The sequence below is a fragment of the Pteropus medius genome, unplaced genomic scaffold (genome assembly GCF_902729225.1).
Source record: "Pteropus medius unplaced genomic scaffold, Ma_sr-lr_union100, whole genome shotgun sequence".
Taxonomy (NCBI): domain Eukaryota; kingdom Metazoa; phylum Chordata; class Mammalia; order Chiroptera; family Pteropodidae; genus Pteropus; species Pteropus medius.
This window is the reverse complement of record NW_024347855.1, coordinates 804890-832433: the sequence shown is the minus strand read 5'-3', so window position 1 is coordinate 832433 and position 27544 is coordinate 804890. Positions and strand designations below refer to the sequence as shown.

Below are 27544 nucleotides of genomic sequence, written 5' to 3'. Positions count from 1 at the left end.
TTTTTAAGGGAATAAAACAGTGAGTCAATTTAAACATTCTTTTGACTAAAATACAGGGAGTTTAAACACAATCCAGATTTTTAAGTTTAACAGTTCTTAAGCACATTAAGTATCTTTCATTTCTGATACTATTCTTTAACCTCAAAATTAAACTTTTTTTTTTTTGCCAATCTGCAGATGTGCTGGCCACCCATTTCTCTGAAAGGAACTTGGTAAAGATAAATATGTTAATCTAACGCAAACTAATGGTGAGGGCAGTGGAGGAACAAGAATGAATTTTAAAGTCGTAGCAACATTTGATATCCCAAAAGATATAATAAAGAATATGCCATTTGTATAAATTCAGGATGTCTTTTTTATAGAAAGAATTATATCAAAAGTTACAAAGAACCAATTATGAACAACACTTTTGGAGAAGTAAACTATAGCTGCCTTAGAGACAGAGCCTCCTTCACAGAAGTTTCACCAACACTCCAGAGCCAAAGGAGGAGTCTGCAATGTCTGAAAAAGCAAATTCCAGGTCTCCATGAAGATGACATTAGTCATGAGTGATGATGGAGATTTTAACATGTCCAGGTATGCTGGCAAATTCAGTTTCAGCATCCTTAGGAAAAGAGTCCCAGAGAGATTCTGGCTGCAGAGAATAAAGCCATGGCACAGGACTGATTTCATCAGCATGATAAAAAACTAGAGGAGCATGCGCCTTCGCAGGACTGTTTTCACATTCAACACACTGTAGACAGCGGAGGGAATGGGTTTTGCTTGCTAACAACTAGCTTCTGATGCTGATGTGATATATAGCCTTTAATGTGACCCTGCAGGAGAGAAAAAGAGGGTTGGCTTGTGTTTCTATGTCACATCACTGATTAGTCCCATGGCATAAGCATTCTTCCCAATCGCAGTGCAATTCAAGTCATTCGGAAGACAATGAACAAACACATATATGATGGAGAATAAAGAAATATATATTATATTTACCCACCCATGCCCTATAAAACTCTCTGAATATCATGGTATTTCCTGGGATAAAATTAGTTCTATCAGAAAATATCTTCACAAAAACAAAGGGCCAGATAACAACTTTAACACCATTACATCAAAGCTTCACATTCTAGACCAAGTCCTACTGGAAGGAACTGCTTCAACTGAACCAAAGAGCTCACACACCATGTATATCAGGTTGGCCAGAATACACTGGACTTCATCGATGTCCACATCTTCCACTTGCATGAATTTCAAGGCAACTAGAAAAGCATCCAGAGATAACTGATGTGTTTTGAGTAACAAGTACCTGGAAGAGGAAAACAGAGGTCTACACCAGTTACCAACAGAATGCAAGTACTTTGAAGGTTAAGAAAAGGTACTGAGTCAGCAGAAAACACATCTAATCAACCACTGTTCAAAATTAATGAAAAAGTCTTCCACCTATTAGATACACTCTAAAAATAAGAACTATTAAATATAATTTTTACTTTCATTTTAAAAAAGCCACTAAGTATAAATATAATTTTTTATATTTACTATTTCATTGAATCTAAGATGCATATATTTTCACATTTTAATAGCTCTGAAATTGGAATGTACTGTAAAATGGATAGTGTTTTATGGGTTTGATGAAATATAGTCCTTTTTATTTTTGATATACTACCTGCAGCTATAAAAAGTCTGCCTTTGTTCAAAGTTTAATCCTGTTGGGACTAGGCCTTAGAGAAGAGTCAACTTCTAGTGTTGCATGAAAAAAAATTAGTGCAGAATTCGACTTTCTGACAAATAAGAGTGGCAGGGGGAAGTTTAGTTGATTATGAAAAAAGAACAATTAGTCCCATACACTCTGATAAAATATGAAATATTTGATACTTAGGGCTAGCATTTAAAAATATTTGTTACAAAGCTCTTTTACCACACATAACCTGTTATTCCTCCCATGAATGAGCCTTTACTCACTCACCTGTGCAGCACCAACGCCCATGCAGCAGTAGGCAGGACAGGGAGGTTTTTTTATTTTATTCCATGTAATTAAAGGACAAGTGATGGGACCTGGACTGCACAGAGTGACATCCCCATCTCAGAAGACACAGCACCTATTACTGTACAGTTTTCATAACCTGACAACTCTACTGTATGTGCCATACTGAGTTTAAACTTATTAAAAAGAAAATACTTTGCTTACACTTTCTTAAAAAGATTCCTGTAGGTGATGATCTTCAGCTTTTCAAGGATAAGGAAGATACCACAGCGAATAAAAAAGGTCTCATGTTTCGTCAGAGCTTCATTCAATAGGAGGAGGTTGCCTTCACTAGGTGATAGGAGAAAGATGTGCAAGCATGGTCACAAAAGAAAATCCCAGGACGAGATCACATCAAAAAGCAATTAGTTTTCCCACAAAGTGAGTACAATTCTTATATTTATATTGTATTTATATTATTAAAATATACATTTATGTTTTATTAAATATAAGATTCTTAACTTTATATTGTAAAAGATCCCGAATGGAAAAGGATAAAATACTCTACCTTACAGCTTTGGTTACTTCAGCAAACTGCATGAGATGATACTTTTTCAAAAGCTCAATGGTTGGCATATGACCCTAAGACAAAGAGTTAATTCCCCAGATTAAGAATTTTTAACAGAATTGTTTTTGATAAAATTCTTATCAAGGAATTAAGTTTTAAAGACTTACAACCTTGGTTTATTAGAATTTCTTCTTAAGTAGCTGAACAAGGATTAAAAATATCGAAGTATACTAGTTAAAAAACAAACACTGGTCTAGAAATCAGAAAACCTGAGTATAATGCAGTTTTGTCACTCAGTTACACATGACCCTGATTTTGACCTTCTCATGTCTCTTAACCTTTGTATCACAGGAGGGGAGTGATAACTGAAGAAATACTAGTATAAGATTTAGGAATACAGAAACATCTTCTAAAAGAATAAGCTAAAAAATTTAAACTGGTTGTTTCTGTGAAGCAGGGAGAAGAGGGGAAGGATAGGTACGACATTGTTGCTTGTCCATTACAAGCTATCCTGAACTATTTAAGTTTTAACCAAATGTGTGTATTAAGATAACTTTTTAGAAAATTTTAAATGGGAGGAAGGAAAGCTCTAACTAACACTTTTAGTCAATAAACATGCTAGTTATTTCTCATTGTTTTTCGGGTATCAAAAATAACTTCTGGTGATCAAGTAAGATACTGTAGATAGGCTGAAATGATATTTTTCTTTCTTGGCTAGTCCATTCCTATTAATTTTGATTTTTAGGGGGAAAAGAAATAATATGTACTTATTTTATTTGCCTTACATACATTAAACTCTTGAGTTAGGCACTTTACAGAGAAAGGAAACTCAGACAAAGCCTTTCTAGAAGGATGTGGAAGTGTCAACATGAAGATACAGGTTTCAGGCTACACACAAGCTACTCTTCCTCTGCTTTGGGGTGTGCTCATATGCAACTCAAATTGTGATCAACTACATACCATCTGCTGTATTTTAAAAAGTCTATCAACTTCTTCAAAGCAACAGGATCTATAAGAATAGTGTAACAATCACTCACCAACAGCATTTTTACTGGAAGTAAATATATCAGAATCATCCTTTTGTTCTTCTGACTTAAACGATGACAGTGCTCAAAGGCAAAGGATAGGTACTCCTCAGCTGCAGAGACACCATCCAAAGTCAGACCAACAGCATCTGATCAGGCTTTATATACTCTACATATTATGAAGTTACTGAAGTTCCCTCCCTGCTTCTTATTCTACTATTTATCCTTATACGAATGGCTCTGAAGTTTTCAGAAACTATAAATATCTACCATTAATACTTATAATTTTTTGCTGTTAAGATATTCAAAACTATAACTCAATGAATTTTCAGATGAAAAACATATCAATACCTTAATAGACTTCAATAGAATATAATTTAAAAGCTTCTATTCTTATTTTAAGGGAAAAAAGTAGCAACGGGGAATAATCAAAAAAAGTCCTTCTTCAAAAGCCCTGGATCTATGAAAATATTTGTAAAAAAGAAAAAGTTGGTCTGTATAAGGCTATAGAAAAAAAAAAAGAGTGATTATTATGAAAGAGCTGTTATTTTTGTTATCAGAGAATCCATGATATAATACATGGAAAGAAAAGTGATTTTATGTATCTTGTATTGCCTGAAGTTATGCTGTTCCACGTGCAAATGGCTATCAAAGAAGTGAGTTTAAAAAGTCTGGTCTGAGTATAATAAAAGAGGTCATAAAGACCCACCTCATGCCAGCTAATCAAAAAGTTTAAAAAGAAAAAAAATGGCTTCGTATTCTTGATAAAGTTAATGGTATAAACTACATAATAATATAATTTCATGAAAGCACCACTCTGATGGGATGAATGACATCATCATCCATGGCTACAAACTCCAAAGATAACAAAAGTCCAAGGACACAGTCCACTGTTTGCTTAGGCACCCCACATGGGATTTCTAAGCCGCAAGTAGGCAGCTGAGCTAACTGCTGCCCCAATCTCCATGTCCCATGTCAACATGAGCAGCACAGACAAAGGGAGGAAACAATTACTTATATTGAATACCAAGAATACTTGTGCTTAATTACTTAACACAAAAAAAGATGTTCATGAGAACTGAGACTCTGACATGTATTTCAGAGACCCAGAATGGATTAAGAAACTTCAACTAAAACTTTCCTTTTATTTAACCAACTTTAGTGTCAAAAATAAACAACAAAAAAATATAACTTAGACTTGGTTTACACCTATATTCCACTTGAATAATAAAATGCAGTAATTGTATTCTATAAAACTATATCACATATGTTGTTTCGAATGCTACGTCTTTAAAATATTAGAAAAAAGATTAACAACATACCTTGCTTAAAGTCACTATCGAACATGGCCTTCCGTCCAACATAGTACCTGTATGTCACTCTCTGTGCAGTGCTGTAATCATCTTTCAGGTTTGAGCTGTCGATGGCTCTGATTAGGGGTTTACACAAATGGAGTTTGTTGATCTACAATAAACAGCAATCTACTTAAAATATTTTTTTTAAAAAAAGGCAGGACAAATAAACTACTTTACTAAGCATCTGCCCCCTTAAACAGAGAATTACAAAACCCATACATCATTAAAATTATTTAATACTAAAAACAAAAACACAAACTGCATAGCACAGATTATATCCACTTTAGAAGGCCCTAAAAAGTGCTTCAGAGAGAGTTGCTTCCAGGGCAGATGTGCCCCGTGAATGAAAGGCCCACCCAGAGGGGCCAGGTCCTAGATGCTGGTATGTGACAGAGCTACTCTTCACCTGGCTGACTTCATGTAGCAAAAAATGATTTCTTCACTCATCCCACATGTTCATCTGTTCTATTACAATTCCAGGTATAAAGCTCTAGAGTGAAGCCCCTCACTTAAAGCCCAGTTCTACCACATCAGGCACGCTGCTTAGTATGTGGGTGCCTTAGTTCCCCTTGGAGCCAACAGAACTTACCTCATTGGGTTGAGGTTTAAATAAGACGATACATGTGAAGCATTTATAATACTGCCTTGTACTTGGCAAGCGCTCAACAAATGTTAGCTTTTAGGATTATAAAGATGGTTAGGTAATGACCATCTCCCAAGCAATACCAGGGAGGCCAGCTGATAATTAATAGAAATGGTATCTAGGAACATAGGAAGAAAGAAAATTTATTAAGCTATATTATGAACTATTCAAACAGAAGCATACCTTAAAGTAAATCTTGAATAACTGATTCACCAGAAACAGCATCCCCCACTTCTTAGAATCCTCTATACCAGCACGACTATGGGAAAATAATTTTTATAAAGTTACATAGGAAATCAAAATTTTATTTATAAATCACAAAATAAACTGCCTAAACAAATTAATATCTTGAGATAGAATCCCACAGCTTAAGTCATATGCATGAAATAACATTATGAAAGAAGATGTCTCGTCTAATGGAGCAAATTGAAAAAAACCAAACAAGGAGTTCTTACTCCAGTTAAATATTTGTGCAAAACACTTCGCCTCCCCCTGCTGCAGCTGAAAACTGCTTAGTTTGCAGCGATATTATGTAAAAAACTGATTGTTATAAAGCATTTTTAAGAAACAAAAAGTATTTTCTCTTACCATTACAACAAAATGAATTATTAAAATACACGACATGGATAAATCTCAAAAAGAGCACGACACAGAGCACATACTGGGTGGGTCTATTTATATGAAGTTACCAAACAGACAGAACTAATCTACAGTGAAAAAAATGCAGAACTATGGTGAGGAATTGCCTGAGGAGGGTGAATGAGGAAAATTTCTATGGCGATGGTAATGTCCTATATCTCAATAGGGGTTTGGATTATACAAGTGTATGTACTTGTCAAAACTCAGCATATACACTGCAACAAAAAGAATAAAATACCTAAGAATAAATCTAACGAAACATGTGAAGGATCTATACAATGAAAACTGTAAGACCTTATTAAAAGAAATCAAAAAAGATACAAAGAAATAGAAAGATATTCAGTGTTCTTAGTTTGGAAGAATCAAAATAGTTAAAAATGACCATATTATCTAAGCATTATACAGATTTAATACAATCTCCATCAAAATCCCATTGGCATTTCTTAAAGAAATAGAACAAAAAATCATCAGATTTGTATAGAAGCACAAAAGACCCCGAAGTGCCAAAGCCATCCTGAGAAAAAAGAACGACGCTGGAGGCATCACTCTGCCCAACTTCAAATTATACTACAAAGTGACAGTAATCAAAACAGCATGGAATTGACAGCGAAACAGACACACAGACCAGAGGAACAGAATCGAGAGTCCAGAAGTAAATCCATATTTATATGGGCAAATAATTTTTGACAAAAAGGCCAAAAACATGCAGTGGAGAAAGGAAAGCCTCTTTAATAAATGGTGCTGGGAAAACTGGAAAGCCATCTGCAAAAGAATGAAACTAGACTGTTGTCTATTACCACAAACCAAAATTAACTCAAAATGGATTAAGGACCTGAATATAAGACCTGAAACAATAAAGTGCATAAAAGAAAACATAGGAATGAAACTCTAGGACCTTGCACTTAAAGAGAACTTTATGAATTTGACCTCAAAGGCAAGAAAAGTAAAAGCAAAAGTAAATGAATAGGACTACATCAAACTAAAAAGCTTCTGCCTAGCAAAAGAAATCATCAACAAGATAAAGAGACAATCATCCGAATGAGAAATATATTTGCAAGCAATGCCCCTGATAAGGGCCTAGTATCCAAAATATACAAAGAACTCATACAACTCAATAACAACAAAAAAACAAATGATCCAATCAAGAAATGGGCAGAGGACCTGAACAGATACTTCTCCCTAGAGGACATACAAATAGCCAACAAATATTTGAAAAGATGCTCAACATCACTAGCTATTAGGGAAATGCAAATCAAAACCACAATGAGATACCATCTCGCACCTGTTAGAATAGCTATAATCAACAAGACAAGTAATAACAAATGCTGGAGAGGATGCAAAGAAAAAGCAACCATCATACACTTTTGGCGGGACTGCGAATTGGTACAGCCACTATGGAAAACAGTATGGAGGTTCCTCAAAAAACTAAGAATTGATCTATCATATGATCCAGCAATCCCTCTACTGGGTATTTAGTCCAAAGACTTGAAAACCTATATCCAAAAAGATATTTGCACACCGATGTTCACAGCAGCGTTACTCACAGTGACCAGGACATGGAAGCAACTGAAGTGTCCTACGATAGATGATTGGCTAAAGAAGCTGTGGTACTTCTATACGATGGAATATTATTCATCCATAAGAAGAGTTATGAAATACTGTCATCTGCAACAACATGGATGGACCTCGAGATAATCATGCTAAGCGAAATAAGCCAGACAGAAAAAGTTGAAAATCACATATCACTTATATGTGTGATATAGACCTAAAAGCAACAAATGAACAGGACAAACAAACAGAGACTCATAGACATGGATTATAGACTAGTGCTTACCAGAGAGTCAGGGGAGGAGGGAGGTAGACGGGGTAGAGGGTCAAATATGTGGTGACAGAAAGAAATCTAACTATGGGAGGTGAACATCCAGTGTAAATATATATATGCCTTACTGTTAAAGTGTACAGCTGAAACCTATTGGATTTCGTTAACCAGTGTCACCATAAAAAAGTAAAAAATAAAGAATTCTGAACATTTATTCTGAACATTTCATATAAATGGTGAAAAAATTAATTAAAAAAAAACTCAACTAATACGTAGTTAAGATTTGTGTGGTTCATTGTATGTAAATTTTACCTCAATATACAAAAGAGAAACTAAAGTATTTAAAGTTTACTGATGCATACTACATTATTTAGGGGAAATTGTGCTGATGTATGCAATTAACTTATGAGAAAGAAAAGATAAACTGATAGATGGATAGAAGGAAATACAAATGAACAGATGATAAAGCGAGTATAGTAAAATATTAACGATAGAAGTGGTAGGTATATAGCTATTCACTGTAAATTTCTTTAAATATTGCTGCATGTTTGAAATTTTTCATATATAACGTTGAAAACCAATTCAGAATTGATTCTGCCATGTGTTCCCATTCTGTGATCATTCTTCCTGGGCAAAACTAGCAGACTCTCACAGACGGTGGTGCTACAGAGAGAGAAGGTTAGTGGCAGGTTGCCTGGAAACACTAAATTCCATAGCATGAAGTCAAAGCACATGAAATTAAAGTGCCCAATATGGAAACAAGCAGGCTGTTCACTAGCCAGAGAAAAAAGAAATTGCTCAAGAGCAAGAAGTAACCATACAGAAATACTTAAAATACCATAAAAATATAATTCAGTATTAAAATATCGGTCTGTTTTGTGATAACTGCCAGCTCGTTAATATGATTCTAGTCACTAACTAGTGGTATGACCTCAAACAAGATACTTTCTTTCTCTCTAGGGTTCATTTTCCTTATCCGTAAAATGGAGACAAATAATAATACTATTCTACTACCTACCTTAAAAGGTATGATTTAAAATACAAAAATTAAATCCAAGTAGTTTGTAACTTGGATTATTCCTTTAGTGGTGGATGCTGTTTCTGGTGATTCAGTTATTCCAGATTTATCATAAGGGAATTCCATAAAATTCTCTTATGCTATTGTCCTTGCCAGTCTGGTACCAGGGATAATGACCTCTTTCGGAGACATGTGACAAAGCAAACCCTAAGGGAGAGGTTTGTTCCTTGAGATTTGCTTTTGTCTCCTGGGTCTATGCCTAAGAGTGAAAGTGCTGGGTCATATGGTCACTGTTTTTAACTATTTGAGGAACTGTCAGACTTTTGCAAAGTGACTGTATCATTTTACATTTCCACCAGCAATGCATGAGGGTTCTAATTTCTCCACATCTTTGTAAACATTTGCATTGTTTATCTTTTTGGTTCTAGTCATCCTGGTGGGTGTAAAGAAGCAGCTCACAGTGATTTGGATTTGCAGTCCTTTGAAGACTAATGATGTTGAGCATCTTTTCGTGGACTTACTGGCCATTGGCATATCTCCTTTGCAGATATCTATTCAAATCCTTTGCCTATTTTTAATTGGATTGTCTTTTAATAGTTCTTATATATTCTAGACCTTTACATTATTTACAAATATTTTTTCCCATTCTATGGTTGTTTTTCACTTTTTGATAGTATCCTTTAGAGCATAAGGTTTTAATTTTGATAAAGTCCAATTTATCTATTTTTTCTTTAGTTGCCTGTGCTTTCAGTGTCACTGCTAAGAAAACCATTGCCAAATTCAAGGTCATGATCACTTCTGTGCAGGAATACACAATCAAATAGAATTCCAAGTATCCATGTAATCCACGCAATAAATATTTACTGAATGCTACTGTGGTGTGAGAGACACTATGTGAAAGCAACACACATACCCTCATGGATTTTGCAATCAAACAAACATCATTCAGATAATTACTTTTGATAAGAGCAATGAACACAAAGTACAAACCGCTATGGAAGTTTATGAAAGGAGAACTGCATCTACTCTGAGGTTTGGTGGTAAGAAGTGTTAGAGAGGCTGAAAGCTGTGAAATGAACAGAGACAGCCAGATGAAGAGTTGGGGGGCCATGGCAGGCAAAGGAAATAGCATTTGTGGAAAGCCTCAGTGGGGAAGTATCCTGGTACACTGAGGAATTGTTTTAAGTCCAGCCCTGGCTGGAATGTTTTGAGGTGGGGCTGATGGGGGCAGAGTGGTGAAAAATGAGAAGCTGGAACACTTTCTGGGGTCAAGAGATTTTGTTTATTTACATATGGAAAGCTTTACCTTTTCTTTCTTTGCTTTACAATTTCCTAAAACTCCCAAATAAACATGCTTTTATAATGAGTAAAGAGATTTTAAAGAGAAAAATAGAAACTCTAAAGTAGAATCAGATAGAAAGTCTAGAATTAAAAAATAAACAGTGGCTGATAAGAACAGTCAACTTGAGACCAGGTCAATATAAATTATCCAAAATGAAGGAAAGATAGGGAAAAAAAGACTAAAAAATAAATTAACAGCATATCAGTGCCCAGTGGAATAATAACATGCAGTCTAACATACATGTAATTGGAGTTCCAAAAAAAAAAAGAAGAGAAAAAATGGGACCAAAAAGTAGTTGAGGAATGTCAAAAATTAAATTTAAAAAAATCTAATAAAAAACATCAACTTACAAATCCAAGAAGCCCAATGAATCATAAATAGGAAAAATAATACAAAAACACATGGGTACAACAAGGTCAAATTACTGAAAGCCAAAAGTGAAGAGGAAAAACAGGCAAAGGAAAAAGAGTCATTATATACCAGGAAACATTGATAAGAATGACAACTGACTTTCCATCAGAGACATAAGAAAGCTAATGGAATGACACTTTAAAGTGATAAAAGAAAAAAATGGTCAATGTAGAATTCTCCATCTAGTAAAAAGATCCTTGAAAAATGAAGACAAAGAGTTTCAGAAAAATGAAAGCTTAGAGAATTGTCAGAAGACCTGCACTAAAAGCAAAATGCTAAAGCAAGTTCTCACAATAAAGGGAAATGGTACCAGGTAGAACCTCAGATCCACAAAAAAGAATAAAGAACTCCAGAAATGGTAAATATGTGGATAAATGTAAAAGACTACTTATCTCTTATTTCCTTATAAAACAACAAACTACTAAAAACAAAAAATAAAATGATCGTGGGTTTACAACATATGTAGAAGTAAAATAAATGTCAACAACAAAGGACAGGAAGGGGCAATGCGTTGTTATAGGAGACTGGTCATATGTCAGTCTCCAAAACCTCACTCACGTATCACTGGCACAGACGCGGAAACAGCTCATCAACAATTCAGCTGCTTTTTCCAACATGTCCCCGACTTTGCTTTTTCCTTTCTTTACCAACTGCTGATCTGCCTAATAGAATATAAAAACATTTACTTTTGATTTCTGCTAGATTTCTTAATGAAAAAAAGAAAATCACAGTGCAGCTAAAAGCAAAAATGGCTACATCTAAGAGTCGAAGTCCCAAAAGGTTCTTGCGAAATTATCTAGTCTGTATTACAATATTTTTAGAAACTGAGAAATCTACAGCTTATGCCAACTCTTCCACAAATCAAATCTCTTCAACAAATTCAAGCTACTAAGTCAGTCACCAGTTTTTAAGCCTATACTGCCATATAGCCCTGCACTACTAAGAAACCTTTTCTTCCCTCAATCAATGACCTTCCCATCGCCTATGCACAGCTAGTCAAAATCCGTGAAACCAAACTTTCGATAAATATAAAAGTCATTATTACCCAGTTTGACTCTTCCCTTGTTCTAAGGATAGCTTGGTTAAAGAACTAGTTTTCGCCTATTTACATTCTCTCTATCATAGGTTTTCAAAGGCTGGTCTATGAACTCCTGAGAGCCTTCAAGATGCCTGCAGATGATCCACATGGTCAAACCATTTTCTTGAAAACACTAAACCATTATTTCCCTTTACGATATTGACATCATACTGATGATGCGAAAAACAATAGTAGGTAAAACCACTAGAGCCTTTCCAGGGGCACCAAAATGACGAGTAGTCATCCTAACCTTAACATCATGCACCTACAATCCACCAATCATCTCTGCCTGTTGGTGTTCCTGAGTTTCAGGCTTCTCTAGGACCCAAGCTAGAGCAGACAGGAGGCAAAAAGGAAATGCAGGAAACTCGCTGCTGTTTCCCTTCTCTCCACCTCTCAGAACCATTTTGGCTTTAAAATTCCCAGCAAGAGAAATAGGAAAAATGTGCCTACTCCATCTTGTCCAGAATCAGAAGTCATCAATAAATTTAAAAACTATAAAAGGGTCTTAGGACGAAAACTTTGAGAAATGCCGCTCCAAAATTGGCTTATGTTGACCCCCAAGGGAACACCAACTCCATAAAACCCAGGATCTTTACCTCCTCATGGCAGGAACTACTGCCTCGATCTACATTAAGGTGGATTTCTTCAAGATAGGACAGGCCACATCTTAACAGTAGAAGAGAATGCAGAATCGCCATCTATTATTGCTCCACCCCCTTAAAAAATATCGTGTGCCATAAATGATTAACCATATACAGAATTAACTTCCTCTATATCTACAATGTGAAAAATGATGTTTATTTAAATCTGTTCATATCAACCCAAAAAGAACAATGAATTAAGACATCCCCTGTTTTTTTGCTCTTTACACTAGATATATCCCAACCCCAATTCATTCCTCAAAATTTTTGGAAAGAATGATAGGAAAATAAGCAAGAGACAGATACCAAGCCCGGGTTTGAAAACAATAGTAATAAAAATTGAACTTACATTATTGGCAAATACTCGAAGGTCAAGTGCTACTGCATACATGACAGGCAGAGCCCTACAGGGACAAAAAAAGCAAACGTGTTTGAAGAGGCTATGAGGTCAGAGAGTCCATTACCAGAGGTGGGAATGACACCATCACCCAGGGCTATTACCCAGAATGGGAGTCAGCATCCCTCCAAGAATCCAATGGCTACTGTTATCTGACTCACATTCCATCAGGGCCGGCTGCCCTGGGCTTTCTGATCAACACAGAGGCCAGACATTGAAGTGCTCCACACTTACTGCCCCAGACCCTCCTCAGAGGCCTAGATCCTGATCCATTTAGGGGTCCTCAGTCTGAGGCAGGACCTCCTCACACTGTTCCCAGGACATCTTCCCTCCCCTCACGTTCCCACCAAACAACTCGATTAAAACAAGATATGGTTTAGTAAGATTTCCTAACAGCAATGAGTATGCAATAGACAAAATGTCATAAAACAATTTTTTAAAAATCTTGCTGGCAGTATTGGTCTTCCTTTCATGGGTAAGTTAAGCCTTCATTTAAAAAGGGGGTGGTTTTTTAATTTTTATTTTTTCTAGAAAAGGTTATTTGCAAGCCTTCAGTTATTTTAGTACAAACAAAATTTCAGTATTTACCTACAGTTTGTTAACACATCATAAAATTATGAATTAGTTTGACAAGCAATGTAAAATAAGCCAATTACTATGTATCACGTCACCCCCAAATGAAGTGTAGTTGATCTACCTCTTGTACAAGTTTAAAACCAAAAGTAAGTTCAAAATTGACAACTGAAGGGGAAAAATAGTATTTAATAAATATTTTAGGCCATTGAAGGGCTGAAATAAAAGTAATACTTCAAATTTATATAAACACACTGAAAATAATCTGGTTAATCTGCCATTTAATTTTATACTATTAACACTCCGTTATCCACGTCGATATTATTATGTCAATACATGATATTAAATATCCACATAGAAAACATAATACACAGAAATTCAGGACAAATTTTTTTAGTATGTGTTACCAAAGAGAGCACTATAGTAAATTTTTAAAAAGCTTCTGCTAAAAAGAAATATTTGCTAATTTCTAGCTGTTTTTGTTCATACTTACCAGTTTTCTTCTTTGTGGGCCTGAAATGCCCTCAGGAATGATGTACTATATTAAGGAACATATGACATGTAAAATTCAAAAAATGCTACAAATGTATAAAGAAGAGGAAGAATCTTAAATTTTAAGGGATATAGCTCACCATTTAGAAAATTATGTGAACTCATAGCAGTAAGTTCTTGAAGAAAAAAATGTATAAGCCCACTTATAAATATCTGAGTATCATAAGGTATAAGTTTACTAAATATATTTATTTCATACATATTTTCTTGAAAGTAAGAAAAAGACTATTGTTATAAGATTTTTTGGCAATCTCAAACATTTTATTTGGCTTCTCTGAGCCCAGATGATCACAAGTTCTATATAATGGGATATAGAATCTGTAGTATAAAGTTTAATTCATCAATTACAGAATTCTTGAATTCAAAGGAGACAGCTAGTTAGCAAACAACTCTCTTCTGTGTACGTTTAAACAAAATGGTTAAAAAAATAAGCAAACTAAAGTTTAGAGATACATTTAAATACAAGGACACTCACTGACTAGGGCCTTAGCTATGCAACAGCACTTAAATGCTTTAAGTCAGAAATTAGCTTGATTAAGGTCTTAGTGACTGCAATTAAATGATGATACATGTTGAGTCCACTCCTGTCCACCTACGCCCAGATTTTGGAGTTCTGATATTTCACCAAGCATACTTAACTGATTCCTATACCTATAATGCCTTGAAGGCAATAAAATATTACTTTTCACAACTGAATTAAATAAAATCCTTAATCATAACCAGTGTTCTTCTTTACTAGATAAGTAACTGGATGACAGTCTTAAGATTCAAGCTAAATTTAAGTACTTGAGTGAAATAGCTAAGACGTTTCTCTTCAAAAGGTTTTAATTAAAGGGATGAATAAAATTGGCCCAATGTTTCAAGATCTTAAGCCCTAAATAATCCACTGTATGTTATAAATTGAAACAGTTAACAAACAACAAAAGATATTGGACGATGACAGTTTGGCATTTGTATGCCTCTATGAAGTCATGGTTCCCTACCGCATAAGTGCACCTGAAAAAGAAAGATTGGAGACTGAGAATAGAGGCAGCAGAAAGTGCATTTATAGGATGAAAAACGTAGAAGTGAACTAAGTAGACCACACATCTTAATTCCATCACAAACATCCCAGTTCTAAGCTGATCCTGCAGTAAAGCTGGACCTCCTGTTTGGCAGGCTACAACAGTTGAAGATAAGGAAAACAATTATTTGAAGTAAAATGAGTTGGTATAAGATGAAATTCCACATTAAGTTTTGAGACTATTCTTTAAAGTCCCAGGAGAAACCTAGCTGCCAGCAGGTTTTGTTAATAACATGTACTGATAATATAGTATAGCATTTCTACTGTATCAATGGCAGAGGACCCTCTAACTAGATACCTAGCTGGGTAGAGTCGGTATTAGTTCATCACTGAATCTGGAGGCTCATGGCACACTACACAGAACTGGGAAATCACAAGGAGCCTCACGCTGCAAAGAACACACTGGTACCCAAACTTTTCCAAAGATCTCACAGATCTATACTCCTTCCCCGCCTCACCTGAGCCTGCTCTGAAACACTGGAGGCAATACAGGCAGAAAGGCAATCAAACACCACATACTTTAAGGACATGAAGTTTGTCCAATTTGATGGTTTAGAGATAAACTATTTCTACTGAAATGAAATGTAAATAAAAAGCAATATTTCATTTGCTCTGCTCAGCTCCAGTTTCTTTCCCAGCAAGGCAAAGAGATTAAAAAACAGACATATGTCCATGAAAAACACAATCCAATGGTGGGCTCTATTAAATGAAAGACCACTATACAGCCAATACGACGAATATCAAGTGATTTTTTTTTATAGTATCACACAAGACATATAAAGATATATGATCACAATATAATTTTAACTTTTAAAAACATACATCATCCTTGAAATGAAAAAAAAGTCTTAAAATTTTAAACTTTTTAACTTCACAAAATTTTCGCAAGCCTTACCAAAGTGAAATTATAAACACACTTTTCCACTTTTTCAAAGTAAGTCATTATCTGCTTCAAGCATTAGATGATGTTAAATAAAATCCCTAGTCAATTCAGCGATTTCAAGATTGACTTGTTTCACTTCCTCACCTTAAATGAGCTGCAAACATTTCGTCATAAGGGGGTTCCAAAACTTGTTGACACTTCTCTTCTGGAGAGGCCAACTAAATAAGAAGAAAAATGATAAAAATAAAATTAACAGGCACGGAAAGAATGCAATGTTTAGAAAGAAATTTAGACAAAAAACAAAAGAACAAAAACAAAAAACAGGAATATGTCCATGAAAAACATAAGCCAATGGTGGGCTTTACTGTGTTTCAAAAGAATTTACACTTTATAGTTAAGAGTAACACTTTACACTTTAACACTTGTAAATAAAAGGTTCATTACTTCAACAAATACTTATCAAGCATGAGCTATGTATAAGGCACTAGATGAATACAATGTGTTCTCTACTGCAGGCTAAGGAATAGTCTAGGTACTTTCATACATATCTTAATATTTAATAGCCAGTTAGTCAAGAAATATTTGGTAAGCAGCTACTATGTGCTAAATAAATAAGGTCTAATGAGTTAGAGAAGATGGCATGTTAGGATGCCACTCCTCAGCCGCTTGGTGACAGATAAAGTCACCCTCTCTCTGTGTCCTGAGCTCGACTGACATTTATTTGTAACTCTTCCTTTCTTCTCAATGGCCAAATTTTAGATAATACAAGCATCACAATGTATTATACAGGACAATGAATTAAAAGAAAAGGAATCAACAAGTCTACTCTGATACTGATATAATATATATGTGTATATGTGGGATGGAAAAATTACATCATCAGAAAAATCACCATTCTAATAAAATAATTCAGACAATGGCTACCAGTGAATGGAACCATCAGATGGAAGGTTAATAGGGAACTTTACACTGAAGAACTCAGCCTTAGATTACAAATGGGCAAACAGATATCTATACCCCAGATGCAATAGGAAGCACATAACACCAACTATGGAGTATCTGGCCAGCAAGCTGAACTTGAGTCTCATCAAGTCTCTGGCACTAATTTCTATTTAGGGAATGGTTTTTGATGTGTTCTGCACAGTAGAACAACCTAGGGAACTTTAAATTAAAAAAAAAAAAAAAAGCCAGAAACTGGTTTACATGATGCTGAAGTGCAGCTTATAAGCTGCCAAATATAATCACCAATATATAAACTCAAACTCTAAAACTTTTCTTAGGAAGCCAGTTACCCTCTCTGTGTGCATAAGTATTTGTTGAAGTAATGAAGTAATGAAGTAATTTGTTGAAGTAACACTTTATTTACAAGTGTTAAAGTGTAAAGTGTTACTCTTAACTACAAAGTGTAAATTCTTTTGAAACACAATAAAGCCCACCATTGGCTTATGTTTTTCATGGACATATTTGTTTTTTGTTTTTGTTTTTTTGTTTTTTGTCTAAATTTCTTTCTAAACATTGCATTCTGTAACCCTCTCTATATGCATAGTCCTTTCAACTACCTGAAGCCGTGGGTTGGCAACATGAGGGTGCTTGAAAGATACCAGCTCTGCACAGGATGCCCCATCTCTGGTGTCGATTGCTTCGTAGACCTGAAGCATTTGAAAAGAGAAACACTAAGGAGAAAATAAAACACTCTATTCTAATAGAACCTAAACAACTCATTGTAAAATTCATTTTCCCTACTTTGAAAGGAGTCGATAATTAAAATATAACGAGTCAGTAGTCTCTTTAACCAGCAAACTATAACTACATTTCAAAATGAGATCTTCTGGAGGCAAATAAACAGGTGATTTACTGTTAAAAACTATGAAAAAGCAGAATAAGCTAGTTTATAATTTGGTTATTAATGAAAGTGAATTATTCTCATTTACTCAGTCATACCAGCAAACATTTGAAAATTCACTCACACGGCTTATAGGGGAAAGAAAACCTTATACACCACATATTTCTAAAATTCAAAAGACTTCTATTCAACCTAAATATATAATAAAAATGGGAATAGTAATAGCTAAATGAATGGTGTCACGGTCATACAATAGGTAGCTGTGTGCTACGAAATAGAATGAAAAATATCTACACGTAATAACATTGGAAAGTGTGCTTCCTGTTAAGCAAAAACAAGGAAAAGAAAAAAAAGAGTTAGAGGAAAAATGCATAACATGATCTGGGAGGAAAAAAAGTATGTATGACATGTAAGAACGAGAAGACATGCAGGCCATGCCACACCAGCTGACTCCTTGGTCAGTGGGGTGGGGAGTGAGGAGACTTTCATTTTACATATTTCTATACTGCAAGACTGTGTTACAGCAGACATGTGTAATTAGAAAATCAAATGATATTTTAAAATTATATTTACCAAAATGAATAAAAATCCTAACTGTATAAGTGAAAAGAAAGCTAAGTACAAAGGTGCACAGTATAATTTATCTACAATAAAATAAAATTAAATATGTAAATTTTATGCCCACAAAGACTCCAACGAGGGCTATCATAAAGAGTATCCAAATGAGAAGGTGCTCACATTCCGAGCCACCAGTAAAATGCAAGAGGACATCTCTTATGCCCACCGAAGAGTTAAAATTGAAAAGGCTGACCATACTAAACACTCCAAGAATATAAAGCAACTGAAACTCTCACACATTGCTGGGGAAGGGTGAAGTGGCATCCGCTTATGGACACTGTTTGGTATGCCCACTAAAGAGAACACACACCTACTCCTCCACCCAGTAATCCTATGCCCAGGCACCTGCAGCCAGAAGAAATGGAGGCATAAGCGACCAGGACAGCAAGGGGCTCCAATTCCTCATCTGTTGCATCACTTAGGGTATTGACTAAGTGTACATCACCTTATCTAATAAAGAATTTGCCACCTGACTATTCAAAAACTACATAAGCACTTATATTTTGAGCCAGCAATCCCACTTCTAAGGATTTACTTTACAACAAGAAAAAGGATATACTCATGCAGGTTTACTTATTGATATCTTCTGAGTAACCATAGAATATTTGTCCCATAGGTGCCTTTATCTCAAGGAAGCTGATAAAGGCTGCCAAAGTTCCCGTCATCATTAGGTGGGTGTGTGTGTAGGAAAACAGAGGGATGGCAACAGACTATCTTAAAGAACTGGCCCGTCCCTCAGTGGACACTAAGATAATGGGCAACCCAGTCACCCGCTTCAGTCACTGTTAATGTCATGTCCTGGAAGCTTTGGCCTTTTAATTTAAACACCCTCTAGACCATGCAGCACCCCGGGGCATCCCTGGTTAGCAGCACTCCTGTAGGTCCAGTCAGGGACTACAAAGCTCACCAGGTGAAGCATTCTGGCCCTGGGTACTTCTAGAAATAACTTCTCCTTCTTGGCTGCCGCTGGTCACCTTATATCCTTCAGGCTCCAATCTGGTCTACAGGGGAATCATCTACCTTGGGAAGTCATAATTCCTCAAAAATACATTTACTAACTCTGTTCTCTAAAATGTTCTAGAAGCAATGGCTCCCAGTAGCAAGGAGTACACCTAGTACTCAGAATGGTTTTCTAAATTCCATTCTCCACTAAAGGAAACCGGAGCTCCCTGAAGAAACAGCCGATTGAGCACTGGGACAGGGAAAGAACTAGGTAAGCCTGGAAGAGATACTATTGCGCCAAAAAAGCAAGGCTCAAAGAAGGATGAAGACCTATAAAAAAGCCACAGAAACCAGTTTGAAGGGGTTCTCAGTGGCCAAATTTAGAACAATTTGAGCTTCAAAAAGCATAATATTCTTAATATTGGTACTGGATAACTTGGCATTAAAAATAATCCATAATGATACTTTTTAAAAGAGCATAAGGAAAAGCATTTTTTAATTGATGAAATACTAACAAATGTAGAAAGAACGATAGAAAATCACCACTTGGCAAATATTGATGCAATAACTGACTTGAAAAAGGGCCACAAATGAAAGCTGAAACCACTTTGTGAAAGAGTCTCAGGGAACAGTATGTTCCTGGTTTCTCCTAGTCCACTCAACAGATTACAAATTACAAAAGAAAAGGTACCTCAACACTGGACCATTTGATGGACATCTCTTTAACCTAGTGAATCAGTTAGTATCACCAATGCGTGCCTCCTAAGGTGAGGCTATGGGAAATCCATACTATCAAATGCAACGTGAATCTAATCATTAGGAAACAGTCAAAGGCAGATTGTGAGATATCTACAAGTCAACTGGCCTGGACATTTAAAAAATGTTAAAAGTCATAAAAGATGCCTCCTCCCCAAAAAAAGGACAAGAAGACTCTTTTAAATTAAAGAGAACTAGGCAAAAAAAAAAAAAGGAAGAAAAAAACGAATAAACAAAATAAAAACAATGCAGTATGTGATCTCACTGGATCCTGGTTTTAAAAAAGTTCTAAAGAACACTTTGGGGACACATGGAAAATTAAACCACTATATTAGAAAATAATGATGTTAATACTGATGTTAAATTTCCTGAGTATACTACAGGCACTTCAGTTATACAGTAAAACCACTCCGGTGCTAGGTGAATGCACAGTGAAGGGCCATGGTGTCAGTAACTTTCTTTTGAATGGTTCAGGGAAGATAGGGTACACACATGCCCAGAGGGACAGATAAGACAAACATGGCATATCAGATGAGGAGTATACAAGTCTTCATTGTACTTTCAACTTTTCTACAGGTTTGAAATTTTTCAGAATAAAAGTTGGGAGGAAAATAAAAATTTTAAACGTAGAGTTTTTAAAAAGTAACTTGCCATTTGAAATAAGAGTTTGTAAAATGGACCAAAGAATGAAATAAAGGACACTAAAAAAATAACAGCAGCTCTCAGAGAGACTAGAAATGTGATCTACCTCTGGATATGCAAACTGATCTTTTTTCTAAGTAGAACATCAATTTTAAAAGAATATATGGGAAAATGTCTGATAAATTAATTCAACCTGTCATCTCCAAGCAGAAACTAAATTGAATGACTGTTGAAACTCTGAGCCCTGAATAAAAAGGGTCTCAGTAGATGAGGGGACAACTTAGTCAAAGACAGCCCTCCTTAGACCTCTTGAGATAAGTGTGCTGGCACCCAAGACTCTGATTGCTAGCTCTTTCACTAGGGTTGCTACTTTAAGTGGCAGGTCACCTTGAGAAATTCTCCCCACATCCCCAACCCTGGACAAAAACAAACTAACTTACTGCCTGCTATAAAATGGGTGGATTCTCCAAGTGGTGTTTTTCTCTTGATGCCTGTTCAGGTACCCTTCTGGGCCCATCACATCACCTGTGAGACTTGGGACCCAGAGGAACTGGTATCAGCATGCTGATGCCATGCTGCTTGCCATGCTGAGTAATAAAGTCCTTAGTCTCTGACCCAGGAATCACATGTTCCACCAGCATCCATGAAACTAACAGGAGAACTCATAAGCTTATGAGGAGGACAAAATCAAACCCCAGACCTAACAGCCATTCGGAAGTGATTATGGAGACCATGGGAAATGAAAGACTGGACACTTGTCTCCAGGTAGTTGTTGGCTGAGAATGTTGTGAAAGTGTCAAATAAGGAAAGGAGGTGTATCCAAGTTGACAAGGTTACTGAGATTCAAGAAACAATATACTACGGAAACTTAGAAACAAGCAGGTACTGTTGAGGACAGAAAAAGTTGGCTGAAACTTGGGCTAACAGAGGCAGTGAGCTTCGTGTTAAGAGCATGAACTCTGGAGCTGGAACTCCTGGTTTTAATGTGCTACTTACTTGCCAGTGACCTTAGAAGCCACCTAACCTCCTCTGTAAAATGTGGCTTGCAATGGACCTATGTCCTATAAAAACAGTGATAACGAGTTACTATACACAATAGTGCCTGGTTCTTAAAAACCATTCAACGAGCACTAATTGTTCTTCTCATCATCACCCCAGTTTCATCAAATAAGATAGACAATTAAAGGAGATTCTCAGAGTGCTCCTCTGAGAATGTAGAGAACAAGACCAAGGTAGTTTGATGAAACAAGAATATGAAACAGTTAGACAGAGCAGCACTTTAATCCTAACTTTACTCCTCACTACACTGAGTGGTCTGAGCATTGGCAGATCACTCGGCTTTATCACCCAGCCTATGGCAAGCTTCATCCCCTTCTACTTGCCTCCATTTATGCAGTCGACAAATTGTATTGAGCATGCACATTAGTCAGACACCATTCAAGGCACCCAGAATGGAAAAAGAAAAAGAAATGGAACTATGTATGGCAAGAAAACTGTAAAAGGTTAAGAAAAACATAACATTCTAGAGTGATTCTATATCCATGTTGGTTCTCCAATGTCTACATACTTGCTCAACCTTAAGTAAACTTATATTGGAAAATGTTAACTCTGCAAAGATAAAGCCACAGTAGAACTATCCTTAAAGAAAAGGTCTTAGACCTCAGTCAAAAGATTGGCAAATGAATACATATTTATACGTTTTAAGTTAAAATAAAAAACACGTATCTGTTTTTTCCATGATTCTTATTTTAACCACTTTTCTCATTTACGCAACTAACGATCCCAATAACCTCGACTATATGCAGCTGCTAACTAGATAGCTTTACCTGGGTGTCAACAGACACCTCCAATTTAACGTGTCCAAACTATATTAACTTTTATCTTCGGATCTGTTCTGCTCATTTGTTGCCTAAGCTAGAAATCCGGGACTCATTCTTGACTCCTCCCTGTCTCTCAATCGCACATTTCTTAATCACCAACTCTTGGTAATGTTCAGATACTTTTAAAATCCATTTCCTCTTTTCCTTATCCTTAGATAAGACCTTATCTAAGACCTTAAATAAGACCACAGTTCTAGGTCTACGAATTAGCATAGTTTAGTGGACAGAATGCAAGCTTCGAACCCATAAATATCTATATCTGAAGTATGCTGCTGCCGTTTACAGGCTGTATGTACAAAACTCTGAGACATTTTCCGAAGTATATGAAGTGTTAACACGGAGCTTATACTATATGGAGATATGACTAGAGGCTCGCAGCTGGAACTACGTGCTATCTCCATCTACTTCCACCACTGTCGGAATCAAAACTCGAAGTCAGGCCCTTAGGTCAGGCCTTCAAAGACTACACAAAGACTGAACTCCGACTCCTCCGCGTGGCCAATGGGTCCTTCAGCATCCTCTAGGGCTAGGACCCCTCCCCCCCATCCCAAACACGCACACACACACACACACACATCCTTAAACTGAAGGCAACGACCATCAGGGCACTTCTAGGTCGCCAAGAAACACAGTAGTGTGCCTGCTTCAATCGTCACTGCTTCCTGTCTGGAGGCCAAGGGCTCAGGCGCAGTCAGCGAGCAGACTCAGCGGGGCAGGCATTGAACACCTCGACCTCGGCCAGACACGTGACGGCCGCCCACTCGGACCCCAAAGTCCGGAAGGCAAAGAGAAGGAGAGACCCTGCAGACGGCTCGCGACGGGGCCGGCCGAACGTTACCTGCTGCAGGTACTGGTTAATAGTGATGTGCGCCATGGCGGCGCCCACCGCCGGGACCGGGCAGAGCATGCGCGCCGGGACGCGCGTCACTTCCGGCTCGCGGTCCATTCCTAGCCTCGCGCCTGTGACCCCACTTTCCCCGCACGTTGGTTCCGGAGGTAGTGTTCGCGAGAGCGCGAGCCGTAAGCCGGCATGGCGACACTTTCGGGCTGAGGAAGGCTGGGGTCTCTGTGCTAAGATTCCCCCGCCTCCCTCAGCGAAGACAACTCGTTCGTGCACTTTGGGTCCGCCGGCCCGCTCGGGGCGCGCCGGCCCCCGGGAGTTGACAGGACTTGGGCTCTGCCGCCCCCTCGCTGTTGCAAGTTCCACACGGACCGCGGCTGACGCGGACTGGCCGCGCTCGCGAGCCTTGGGGTCGGGGTTCGGGTCGGGGCCGGGGTAGGGTCGGGGTCGGGTCAGAGCTGGGGCCGGGTGGAGGCCGGGAGGCGGTTGGGCCGGACCGAAGCGGCGCCGACGGAGCCGAGAATTATTGAGGGGAGAGGAGTGGAGAGGCCCAGCAGCCCGTCCGCGCGGCTCCGGGAGGAGGTGGAGGAGGCGGCCGAACGGGGCGGGGCGCCCGCTGCTTCCCGGCCGCAGCCATGGCCGACGAGACCCCCAGGAAGGGCAACTTCTCGGCGCTCGTCGGGCACACCAACGGCCTCACCAAGCCCGCGTCCCTCGCGGCGGCCGCCGTCACCTCCAAGCCAGGGGGCGGCGGCGGCTCCAAGAAACTAGTGATCAAGAATTTCCGAGGTAGGTATGGGGAGCGGCCTAGGGAGAGGGTAGTTTGTGGGCCAGGAGGAGGAGGGGGAGAGGGCAGTCACGGAGAGGAGTCTTGGAGGCCGAGGATGGGGTCGGAAGGCTGCCCAGGACAGAGTGGTGGTGGGGCGGCCTGGGAAGAGACCACGGAAGGGCTGGAGGTGTTGAGCAGAGCGGCCGCACTGTGCGGGTTGGGGAGGGGTGGGGGCGGCGCGGTGTGGTGTCGTCTGCTGGATCCCCGTCTGTTCGGAAGTCTCCTTCACGAGTTGGCGGTCATTGGCCCAACCCCTGGGCTCTCAGTAGGTTTGGGGTCTCCGGGTACTTCCGATGAGAGCACAGGCCTTTCCGACTGCCAGCTTAAGCTGCGGTGAATGCAGCGGGTTGAGTTCACTGCTAGCAGCTTTCTCCTTAATCTATACAGTCGGTCCAACTGGAGTAAATTAGGCCAGATAATTCCGGTATTTTGATTCGCACGGCGAAGCTAGAATAAGCAGTAGCTAGTGAAGCTCTTCGTGATGTAATTTTTATTACTTCCTCCACTTTTTATCAGTTCTATCACTGTTAGGATCTCAGTAAACACTTTTGATATAGATATAGAAATTATAAGATTATTCTTTACTTTTCTCCCAACGCCAAACAATTAACTTTAAATGTTATATAGAGCTTAGTTATTCCATATTTATACGTTTGTAAAGTCAATTTAAGTAAAAGGAGACTGCGATTTTTATGTTTTCTGTGTGTATTTATCATAACAGTCAATATGAAATGTATTTAGCAAAACGAAGATATTGTGGTTGCATAGTTTGTAACATAAGAAATTTATAAATACATATTTTGTGTCGAGGAAAAGCTAATTTCTGTGTTCTTTATCTATGTGTCTTTTAAAGTACTTTTTTGTAGACTATTTTTTGAGAGATATGTGATTGTTAGCATGCATGTCATTCCCCACTGACTATCTGGATTTACAGACCGACCTAAATTGCCTGATAACTACACTCAGGACACCTGGCAGAAGCTTCATGAGGCAGTGAAAGCCATACAAAGTAGTACCTCCATCAGATACAACCTGGAAGAGCTCTACCAGGTAAGGCTCCATGCATGGCAGAAAGTAGAGCTTGTTAGAATTTTCAGTGAGATATAAATGCAGAAGTTTCATAGGCAAGGAAAACTTCAAGACGTGATGAGGCCAGCATCCTGTCTCTCACCTACCTGGTTGTTTTTATAGTTTTCTAACAGTTGTCCATCTCCAGTGAAATGTGATACAGATGTAGATTGTATGGTCCTTGGTATTGTTTCAGAGTCAATAATGAAAGAAATAATAGAAATCTAAGTATTTGAAGATCACTGGGAGTCCTATGACAACATGCCCCAAGTCAATGAGTGTTTTCATTTTTTGGTAGTTGCGTGATTTTTATTTTCAAACTTAAGTTCCTAGAAAGATATTTAAAGTTATCCCATTACAGGAGAAAGATGTGTTTCTAAGACTCACGTGATTCTTAACATTTTCCAAATATGCAGCAAATTAATGTTATAATTCTGTTACGTTATACATAAAACTTATACTCTCACTTGTTAATACAGTCATTTTTCCCACTTCATTCTGTTTTATGACTACTTGTAATTAAAACATGCAAACAGATTTTGATACATTTAACTTAAAGTAATAATATTCCCTTTCTAATAAAAATGGTCAAAAGTACATTTTACTTTTTGGATATTCAATTTATGGGCAGACTGGTTTTTCTGATATCTTGTTTTTAAAGAATAGCCTTTGTTAATAGCCTTTGTTAATAGCCTTTAGGTTGTAGTGTGATCAAATTCTTGTTAAGAGATGTAAATCTAAATTTTTTTCTGTTTATGTGATTGATTACATTATAAAAATTATGGAAAGTACAAAGAAGAAAATTAAAACCACCTATGCTCCTACTATGCAAAGAAGACTACTATTGACACTTTGATGGACATATGTCCCTTCTTTGTCTTACATTTGTGTGAGTTTATTATATTTTTTAATCAACTTTAATAAGGTATAATTTACATATATATTTCAGTAAGTTTTAACAAACATATAGTATTGTATACCTGCCACCATAATCAAGATATAGACTATTTCCATCACCTCAAAAAGTTTCCTGAGGTGCCTTTGCATTCAGTCATCTCCCCTGACACCCAGTCCTTGGCAATCACTGATTTTCTTTCTCTCAGTATATTTCACCAGTTCTAGATCTCATTTGAATAGAACCATGAATTTTATAATCTTTTATACCCAATTTCTTTTATTTAGAATAGTGCTTGTGATATTCATGCCGACTGTGTGACAGTAATTTGTTTTTTGTTGTTGTTGTTGCTGAGTGTTATGAATACCACAGCTGGTTATCCTTTCCTCAGTTAATGGTTATTTGGGTTCCAGTTTGGGGTTATTGTGAATAAAGCTTCTATGAAGATTAATGAATAAGTCTTTGTGTGGACATGTATTCTCATTCCTCTTGGATAAATATCTAGGAGTAGATTCTCAGGGTTACATGGCGAGTGTATGTTTAACTCGATAAGACATTTCTTGTTTTTCAAAATGGCTACACCACTTTACACATCTACCACTAGTGTATGAGAGTTCAAGTTGTTGCACATCTATGCCAACATTTGGTATTGTCAGTCTTTTTAATTTTAGCTAATTTGGTGTAATTTCACTGTGGTTTTAATTTGCATTTCCTCAGTGATACTAAGGACTTATTTGTCCATTGCCATGCTACATAACTTTTTTAATGAAGTGTGTGTATTCAACTCTTTTGCTTATTTCTTATGTGGTCGTTTATTATAAATGTTTGAGTTTATTATGTATTCTGTGTACAAGTCCTATACCAGATATTTGCCTTGCAAATAGTATTTTCTCTCAGTCTGCAGCTTATCTTTTGATTCTCTTAATTATATCTTTCACAGAGCAGGTTTAAATTTTGATGGTCTATGTATCCTTTGCTCTTTTATGGATTGTGCTTTTAGTATGTATCTGAGATCCTAAAAATTTTCTCTTGTATTTCCTTCTAAGACATCTTAGGGTTTTAGGTTTTACATTTAAGTCTATAATCTATTTCGGGTGAATTTTTGTGTATGTTTTGAGGTATAAATCTAAGTTCAGTGTCTTCCCTGTAGATGTCCAGTTCTCGTGCCATTTGTTGTAGAGACTATCCTTTCCCCCACTGAATTGCCTTTGCTTTGTCAAAAATCATTGTCCATATGCATGCAGTGATAATGAGTCTCGAAATCAGGGAGCATTG

The 27544-nt window shown here is 37.3% G+C and overlaps 2 protein-coding genes across 5 annotated transcripts in view; one reads left to right on the top strand and one right to left on the bottom strand.

Annotated features, from left to right (window-relative positions):
- Window positions 1-337: 337 nt before the first annotated feature.
- On the bottom strand, window positions 338-23599 carry PCID2 (PCI domain containing 2). 4 transcript variants are annotated; one of them, XM_039878780.1, is made up of 14 exons: window positions 23475-23599; window positions 17515-17604; window positions 16100-16173; window positions 14940-15005; window positions 13951-13992; window positions 12837-12891; window positions 11324-11427; window positions 5720-5795; window positions 4861-5002; window positions 3551-3651; window positions 2514-2587; window positions 2171-2296; window positions 1168-1291; window positions 338-815 (listed from the first exon to the last, which is right to left on the bottom strand). In XM_039878780.1, exons 1-14 carry the CDS (start codon window positions 23580-23582, stop codon window positions 726-728), a joined length of 1272 nt encoding a protein of 423 aa, XP_039734714.1. In that variant the 5' UTR covers window positions 23583-23599; the 3' UTR covers window positions 338-725. The 4 variants fall into 4 exon arrangements, with proteins under 4 accessions (XP_039734714.1, XP_039734715.1, XP_039734716.1 ...); XM_039878781.1 differs by lacking the exon at window positions 17515-17604 and having other exon boundaries at window positions 23475-23525; XM_039878782.1 differs by lacking the exons at window positions 13951-13992; window positions 14940-15005.
- Window positions 23600-23913: 314 nt separating this feature from the next.
- Window positions 23914-27544, top strand: part of CUL4A (cullin 4A) — a 46197-nt gene continuing 42566 nt past the window's right edge. The window contains exons 1-2 of the mRNA XM_039878779.1: window positions 23914-24266; window positions 25241-25356. Of these exons, the coding sequence (XP_039734713.1) occupies window positions 24113-24266; window positions 25241-25356 (270 nt within the window). The 5' untranslated portion in view covers window positions 23914-24112. The remainder of the gene's footprint in view (window positions 24267-25240; window positions 25357-27544) is intronic.

Coding starts and splice junctions, on each gene's coding strand:
- PCID2 (XM_039878780.1), bottom strand. CDS start 23,582: ATGGACCGCGAGCCGGAAGTGACGCGCGTCCCGGCGCGCATGCTCTGC. Junction 17,605..23,474: donor TTAACCAGTACCTGCAGCAG/GTAACGTTCGGC, acceptor CAAATGCTTCAG/GTCTACGAAGCAATCGACAC. Junction 16,174..17,514: donor TTGCCAACCCACGGCTTCAG/GTAGTTGAAAGG, acceptor CTTCTTATTTAG/TTGGCCTCTCCAGAAGAGAA.